This window comes from Leptinotarsa decemlineata, unplaced genomic scaffold, assembly GCF_025532065.1.
Source record: "Leptinotarsa decemlineata unplaced genomic scaffold, Ldec_3_MD MMD2_tig00000576_RagTag_RagTag, whole genome shotgun sequence".
Taxonomy (NCBI): domain Eukaryota; kingdom Metazoa; phylum Arthropoda; class Insecta; order Coleoptera; family Chrysomelidae; genus Leptinotarsa; species Leptinotarsa decemlineata.
Window position 1 is genome coordinate 9,549,856 of NW_027412551.1, and position 9,110 is coordinate 9,558,965.

At 38.2% G+C, this 9,110-nt stretch overlaps 1 protein-coding gene across 3 annotated transcripts in view; it reads left to right on the top strand.

The window, feature by feature from the left end:
* nAChRa10 (nicotinic acetylcholine receptor alpha 10 subunit) overlaps nucleotides 1–3,225 on the top strand; it is a 40,809-nt gene extending 37,584 nt beyond the window's left edge. For all 3 annotated transcript variants that reach the window (XM_074174407.1, XM_074174406.1, XM_074174405.1), the window contains exons 7-8: nucleotides 2,637–2,806; nucleotides 2,942–3,225. In XM_074174407.1, coding sequence (XP_074030508.1) covers nucleotides 2,637–2,806; nucleotides 2,942–3,169 — 398 coding nt within the window. In that variant the 3' untranslated portion in view covers nucleotides 3,170–3,225. The remainder of the gene's footprint in view (nucleotides 1–2,636; nucleotides 2,807–2,941) is intronic.
* The last annotated feature ends 5,885 nt before the right edge of the window (nucleotides 3,226–9,110 follow it).

Consider the following 9,110-nt stretch of genomic DNA (forward strand, 5'->3'; position numbering starts at 1 on the left):
GAATAAAATAAAACTCTTTTTCAGACTAGCATTTATTAATAAATGATATTGAGAAGGCCTTATTAGTATATTTAGTGATTGTATTCCTTTCGATATGGTTCGCTTAAAGGAAGACAAAGTTGAAATAGTTTCATTTCTGGACAAGCTAGTGGAAATGATCATGAGATTGTTCAATGATGTTTACCCAAATATACCAGTTTCTTCTTATTACTTGAGAAGTGTTTCATAAAAATTCACTACAACCTTCAGCAAAAAGGATGATCCAAGTTATGGCCAATTAATAATCGGAAACGGGTGCAGAAATGATTTTTTCTTCAAGACCCTCAAAATGAGCTACATATCGATATAGGGTACCATTTAAGATTTTGGGGTTAGCCCTCTGGTGCCTTCTTTGCAAGAGATGGATTTTTTGGTACATATAGTGTGTAAAAACCAAATGGAATAAATTCATTATTTCGGTTACGGTACATATTTTAACAAAATCCCTAAACACGTCAAATTTAAATTATAATTTGACATAATTCAAAGGAAAACTGCTACCCCTACCTTCAACCCCCGTCGAATGACAGGTTCAACCTCCAATTTCTTTAATGGGAACTGAAGGTATGTGTTATATCGTTTATTGCAACAATTAAGATAAAATAAATTAAAATCATGTATTTACCGAATTTTGATAAAATACACTCAAAACTTATTGCAATATACTCAAAACTGATTTCATGTTGTGGTATTGATGATAAGAAAGTGAGCAAAAACCATAGCAATGTTCTTTTCAGATGGTATCATTTAAAAAACTGTAAATAATTTCCATGGCAATGTTAGTTTAAGACGCCTTGTCAACTTGTTTTGTATGTTACAATAATAATTGTCAGTATTTTAATTTAAGTTCAACGTTCGTTAACTTCAAGTCTGACAAATGGTTAGATTAACGGAAATGCATAAAATAACAGTTTTACAAATGATTAGTTACGGAGATAAACCCGAACAACAAGAAGTAGCTCGCCTATTTCATGAGAAATTTCCTGATTCATCGCCTATATCTCACGGAACAGTAAACAAAATAGAGGAACAGTAAGCAAAGTAGAGGAACAGTTTCGCAAGCTTGGTCATGTGGGACAGGTAAGAAAAGCAACTGCCACTGCAATGAGTGATGAACTCAAATTAGATGTGATGCTTTAGTTTGAGGAGAACCCACATACATCGAGTAGATAGGCATCCATTACATTCAATGATAGCCATACATCGATAGTGAACATATTAAAAAAAATAAAATGCTTCCCTATAAAATTATACCTACTCAGGAGCTCATGGAAGACGATGATAAAGAAGAACTTATTTTTGTGAGCAAATGATGGACATGTTGGATAACAATATCATCCAATTAGAAGACGTTATGTTTTCTGATGAGTGTACTTTGTCTCTTAACGGTCATGCTCATCGGCAAAATTGCCACTACTGGATATCGGAAAATCCTCACTGCATGAGAGAAGAACACACGCAATACCCTCAACAGGTTAATGTTTGGGCAGGGATTGTAGGAAACCATATAATTGGTCCCTTTTTCATTGAGGGCAACTTGAATGGCGATAATTATTTGGCACTACATCAAAATGATGTCCTTCCAAGTTTAGCAAATTTATATCCCGGTCCAGGAAACCCTCAAGTTCCAGTGAATACTATATGGATTCTGCAGGATGGAGCACCGCCACATTACCAAGTTAATGTCCAGCAATACCTCGATACAACATTTCCCAATTGGTGGATAGGGAGGCGAGAATCGACAGAATGGCCAGCGCGATCACCTGATCTTTCATCTTTTCATGGGAATATGTAAAGAGCAATGTGTACAAAACTGAACCTTCAAACTCAAAAGAACGAATAACGCTTGCGATTAGGTCGGTCATCCCTGATACGTCAAATAATGTTAGAAGACAGTTTTATTTGAGATTACGATGTTGCCAAGGCATTTGCGGTGAACATTTTGAACATCAACTTGGTTAAAATCCATAGTTTTCTTTTACGAATTCTACATGTAATTACGTTTTGCACTACATTTTTGTTTTTGAGTGTATTTTATGGAATTTCGGTAACCACATGATAATAATTTATTTTATCCTAATTGTTGCAATAAATTCGAAAGTGATAACATTTTTGAATAGAGAATGAATAGACCTTCCAAACGATATATCACAAGTCTAGACTTCCCATTTAAAAAATTGGGGGTTGTGCCTGTCATTCGAAGAGGATTGAAGGTAGGGGTGGTATTTTTACATTGTACACAAATTATAATTTACATTTGACGTAATTCGTTTTTTTTTTAAATACGTATAGTAACCGAAATAATGAATGTATTCCATTTGGCTTTTATACATTGTATGTCATTGCCAAAATTTCGTCTTTTCATCTCCACCACCTTCGGAGACATTACCACGTACTAAGACTTCTCGGACAACCGGTATATGTGCCAGCAATGATTTCCTGTGTATTCACCATCTTTTCAGCGAATTATTTAGTTGTGAGGAGGAATAATAGTTTTATAGTCATACCCTTCATGGGTGACATGTAGTGCAGAATTTAAAAAGTATATTTGATGGATTCTAGGCCAAATTTATAAACTAATGTCATTTTTCATTCAGTTCTCTTCTATACAAGCAGTTTGTACATCGTGAGCTTCTCAATGCTGGGATCGGTAGTAGTGATCACCCTATCAAGGACAAAGCACTCGAATACTCTTCCTTGGATTGTCAAACAAACGTTGTCTGGGAAACTGGGAAAGTACTTGGGCCTTGGAGTGTACATTCAACAGGTAATTGTGGTAATTTTTTTATATTTGTTGGCTATACATTCCTAGAAGTATCTCATGTTAGTGATGCAGTATGTTTTTCCTGAATAACAATTGCATTCATAATTCATCAATTTATACTGTTTCCTTCTTTTATAGACAAAAATGACTTCTCACCGAGTTACGGCAGAAGAAATGAGAGATCATCAGGTGACTGACTTCGATGACGGCAACAGTAGTGAAGAACATCACATCATCAGACCTTCTTCTTCAACAAAACCGTGTATGCAACAGGATTGGGTTCTTCTAGCTGCTGCCATAGATAGAATTTCATTCATTTTCTATACCTTGCTCTTCAGCATTTTAGCTATTGTATATGCATTATAAATAAGGTCAATTTTTGTAAATAATAGAATATAAACTTAAAATAGATAAAAGAGAAATGTATATTTCATTCCGCATCAAAATTCTGAAAACGATTGTCAAATTGATGCAAACACATTATTATTTTTTGAGCAGAACTAAGTTTCAAAAAGTCACAGAAAGGCATCACTTCCATAGTTTTTTCAGATAAAAACTCCTGAAATCAGTCGCCAAAAAGAGGCCAGCATATTTTTTAATGCTTACCTATCCCAACAAATGTTCACTTTACATTCGAATTCATTTAATGTACCTATCACCTGGGCTGAAAAGTACCGGGTGTTTTTTTTTAAATTGGCTCCGTTCATCAAAGTAATCTCCATCAAGAGCCACACAATCAGCGCCGCTATAACATTTCAATACCATTTTTGTAGAATGATTTTGACTCAAAAAAGGCTACAGTTTCAGCAATAACCTCTTTATTTGATCGAAATTTCTTACTAGTTAGCATTATTTTGAAGTTTGCCAACATCCAGTAGTCGCCGGGAGCCAAATCTGGCGAATACGGTGGATTTGGGAGCAATTAGAAGTTCAATTTATGTAGTTTTGCCATTGTTTCGATTGACTTGTGATACGATCGTTGTCTTGATGAAACTTTTTTTTTCTTTGCCATATGCGGCCTATATTTGCAATCTCGGCCTTCAAACGCTCCAATAACACTATATAATATTCACTGTTGATGGTTTTCCCCTTCTCAAGATAGTCGATGAATATTACACAACGCACATCCCAAAATACCAAGCCCATAACCTTTCCAGCCAATTGTTGTGCTTTAGGGAGCTTTGGACCAGGTTCATCAGTTGCTCTCCACTCAGATAACGTTCGTTTTGATTATGGAGTGAAGTGTTTGATCCATTGTCACATATCGATGCAAAAATTCCGGTTTTTTATGTTTATGAACAGAGCTTTCTCATAGTCAAATGCTCATGCAATATAAAGCCAACACGTTCTTTTGATATTTTTACAGTGTCAGCGAACTCACCAATTTCACTTTTTGATCATTCAAAACGATTTTGTGGATTTTTTTTAATTTTCTTGTGTTACTGACTCATTTGGACATCCACTGCGGTATGCTTCATCGGTGTCTCTACGACCACGTTTGAAGTCGGTAAACCAACGTTATATTGTTGTTTCTGACGGAGCAGAATCCTTATAACACTTTTCAAGCCATTGCTTCGCTTGAACGGCATTTTTCCCATCAAGAAGCAGTGCAAAATATTCAAACACCAAATTGTTTTCGAACCATTGTTCTCTGTATCTGTATCTGTAGGAGAGAAGGGGGAGTGAGTGTAGACCCACAGCACATAGGCCACATATGACCCATACATCCTTCCGAGGAGTTGTCCTTCTAGATCATCGTCCATCCTGTCCTTTCAAGGAAGGTGGACAGGTCACTGGGAGACATCTCGTTCATATCGGCAGGTGTGGGCCAAGACACCACTCTCTTATTGACGATAACTCCGGACACTCGCATAGGACATGCCTGACAGTTTCTTCTTCTTGTTCCCACATCCTATGGAGGCGTTTCCTTAGTTTAAAGTAGTTAGTCAGAAATCCTACTGTTAAGCGTATATTTTTCCTGATCATCTCCAGGTATTTTTTCGGCGCCAGCTTCCCAGGGTCGCCCAGGGTGATCCTGGCAAGAATGCATCCTTTGATTCCATTACATCTCTTTAGGGATTGAGCATGGATGTGACGTTTAGCTAGTTCCGCAATTGTCGAAGTCATCAGGCCGTAGGTGCCACTGGGTCGTAAAATTCTTAGTCCAGCCACTTCCTTGGCTAAAGAGTTGGCAATGCGATTACCTTTAGTCTTGTCGTGCCCTTTAACCCACCTCAGGATAATATTATTATCTACCGAGGCTTTGGCTAAATCTTGGTGGCACTCTAGTACCAGCCCTGAGGTAACACGTTGTCTGTTCAAGGCTAATAGGGCTTGTCTACTATCAGTGCAGATTGTTATATTTTTGCCAGAAATTCCTTTTCTGGTTATTTTCTTTGTGGCGATTGAGATACCAGCCAGTTCTGTTTGAACCACGCTGGTATTTTTTCTCCTTTCCCACTTAATCCCTAGGTTTAGTGATCTGGAGTACACTTCACATCCTGAGCCTTCTTCTGTGTATATGCGTATTGCATTTGTAACATCTGACTCTGTGTTCTGTTTAATTTGTATTTTGTAGGGTTTATCAAACACAAACCCGGGTTCAATTGCATCACTGGTTGCCTGCAGCAGAGGTTGCGCAGTAAGCGCTTCTCGCCACAGGCTCAGCCTCAATTGACCCATTACTACTTCCAGGTTTACACCAGCTGTGCCCAATCGTAACATAGCCGTTAATGCAACCTCCTTAACGTATAGGTCCAGAGGGGTCAGACCAGTAATTAATTCCATTGCCGCGGTTGGTGTTGTTCTCATGGCTCATGTATTTGAGCATATGCAGGCTGATTTGGATGAAATGAGTTGTGAACTAGTACTCCATCTCTTATGTACCGCTCACATAGCCTCTCCATAGTTTTTAAAAAGAACGATGTGAGACTAATTGGTCGGAATGCTTTTGGTAAGGTGTATAGTCCATACTACCTGGTTTGGGTTCAAATACTACTCGTACTTCTCCCCACTTACTGGGAATATACCTCAGAGCTAGAGAGGCTTCGAATATTTCAACCAAGTGCGACATAAGAATATCCAATCCCCATTGAAGTAGGGCTGGTCTTATGCCGTCAGGTCCTAGTGACTTGAAGGGGGAAAAGCCCGATATGGCCCATCTTATCTTGTCCTCATCAATTACTGCACTAGGAGATTGCCAGTCGTATTGTGAGGGTGTTGTTGGTACTTCCGTCCAGTTCGTCCTTCCAGGAAAGACGGAACCTGAGAAGTGAGTTTCCATAAGAATATCAGCACTCTCTTGGAGGTTGGCGGCTTTGTTGCCATTCTCCCTCGTCAGGATGCCGATACTCTTATGGTGGTCATTTGAGAGTGCCTTCTGTAGCCTAGAAGCTAGTGAGCGTCACAGTAGGCTCTCCAGGCTTCTCTTTGTTTTTGTCTGCAGACTTTTTGGAACTGTCTGAGGTTGGCTTAATATATTCCCCAGTCCTCTTAGAGTCTTGTACGTTTTGCCTTGTTAAAGGTTGTTCTCGCTGTCTTCCTGAGGTGTTCCAGTTCAGAGCATCACCATGTATTGGTTGTGCCATCTCTTTGAACCATCCTCATCGGACGGTTGATTTATTGTTTTGAAAATGACAAAAGTAGTGTTAATCTCAACACAATAACTCACAAACTGATTGACAAGTTACGAATTATAATTTTTTCTAGTCTACGATTCATATACCAATAACTCCGCAACCAGTTATTCAAATTCAAAATAGTGCAGGTCTTTGTACAGAGAATTATAATACCTTTCGAGGGAAGGGTCTCAAGGCCCCCTCTCTTACGAAACAGTTGATAGTGGCGAGTGATGTCACGCCATATTTTTCTATCAAAAAGTGATTCCTTTTCATACAAATTTTTGATCTACTTCGACACCAGTGATACTAAAGTATAACTAGGGGAGATATCCCTGAGATGGCATACTGGCTGAGACGGCATAACACGTATTTTATCTACATCTATTAAAAATTTGGCGCTTTTCTGACCGAAAACAATCATCAATGCTCGAACATTGAGCAATAGTGTGCAAAAGCCATGCTACAGATTCGTTTTGGCGGCAGTAGGCTAGACCAGTGGTCGCCAACCTGTCAATCGCGAGCTACCAGTAGCTCGCGGAGGCAATTCTGGTAGCTCTCACAACGATTTAAATTTAAAGAATACAAACTGCAAAAATCAGAGAAGATTCCGAAAATTCCACAAAAAAATCTAATTGTCATAATATTAAACATAAACAGCGGCAACGTTGCGGTGAGCGATCTGCCGCTGACGCCATCATGCTAGAATCGGCTAGAACCGACCAGCCGGACCAGCGCGTTAGTGTTCGAGAACGATCTGGATTGCTTTGAACGGGATAAATACGCACGGCGCGGCGACATTGCGCTTAGTTTAAAACTGAACGCGTAACCAACGTCCAGCGGTTGGATTAGTAGAGAACAAAAAAAATTATATTATGGCAAGCAGTTGTAAGAAGGTAAAGACATACCACTTTCATTCGGAATGGGAAGAACAATACTTTTTTACAGAAGTTAAAGATAAAAATGTGTGTTTGCTATGTAATACTTCGGTCTCCGTTGCTAAAAAAGGAAATATTGAGAGACATCAAAAACTGTACATTCTAATTTTGAAAAATCATTCCCACTAAATTCTGCCACCAGAAAGGAGAAACTGAAACAGTTAAAAAATCAGTTAATTGGACAACAATCAATATTTTTAAGAACAGTCGACAAACATAAGGCTGCAACTGAAGCATCCTACCGTGTGTCCCAGATAATTGCACAAAAAAAGAAACCTTATGAAGACGGGAAAATGATAAAACAGGCGTTTTTAGAAGCTGCTGATTCGTTATTTGCCAACTTTAGAAATAAAGACGAGATAGTTTCAGCTATAAAATCTATGCAACTTTCTGCTAATACAGTGATGAGACGTGTAGAAGTAATGATCAATGATATTTTTTTACAGTTAAGAACTGAGTTAGATAACTGTGTTTATTTTTCACTTCAACTGGATGAATCAACAGATGTCGTTGACACTGCCCAGATGGCCGTGTTCGTCAGGACGGTTTTTAGTGATTTTACGATTAAAGAAGATCTTTTGAAGTTCATTCCACTGAAAGGACACACTACTGGACATGAGTTGTTTTCTCATTTAAAAAATATTATTTCTTCCGAGAAAATTCCAATATCGAAAATGGTAAGCTTGACAACCGATGGCGCTCCAGCTATGGTGGGTTGTGGTAAGGGTCTGGTGGCGTTATGTCGTAAACATGAAACTTTTCCGCAATTTCTCTGTTACCACTGCATTATCCATCAGCAAGCATTATGTGGAAATTTCCTGAAACTAAACAACGTTATGAAACTGGTGGTAAAAATTGTGAACAAGACTAGAGCTCAAGCGTTACAAAGAAGATTATTCAGAACCTTGGCCGATGAACTTGACTGTCAATACGGGGACCTACTCCTTCACTCTGAAGTCCGATGGTTAAGTAGAGGACGGGCGCTAAAACGTTTCAATGATGTCCTATCTGGCATAGTTCAATTTTTTAAACAACGCGATGAACCGACTCCGGAACTAGAAAATTCAATCTGGCTTAGAGATTTTGATTTTCTCGTGGACATTACAGAGAAATTAAACGAACTTAATTTGCAGCTTCAGGGGAGAGACAAAGAACTAGCGGAAATGATTTCTGATATAAAAGCATTTATCAAAAAGCTGGAGTTTTGGGAACAAAACCTAATTAACAGCGATGCCAAGCATTTTCCTATTCTTTCAGAAAAAATATCTCAAAATCCATTAGAACCCTATGACAACAAATATCATGTAGAAATAATTTCTACCCTGAAGAATAACTTCAAAAATCGTTTTAAGGATTTCAATGAAATGGCTTTAGTAACGCAGTTTGTTGTTTCACCCTTTATGGAAATTGATATCCAACAGTTTGCAACTTATGTTATGCAGAACTTTGGCGAAGACATCGCTGCAACAGAAATGGAAGTCATTGAGTTTCAAAATGATTTAGCCTTAAAATCGTTAGTCTCAAGTACTGAATGTATCTGGCCTATTGTAAGTAAAGACAAATATTCAGTTCTATGCCGTGTTGCCTTGAAAGTGAAAGCATTATTCAGTTCAACCTATTTGTGTGAATCTTCTTTTTCCAATATGAAGTTTATTAAGAACAAATATCGCAATGGACTTACAGATGAACATTCGGATAATTGTATTCGAATGGCTGCATCAAATTATACTGCAAACATTAAAACAATTATCG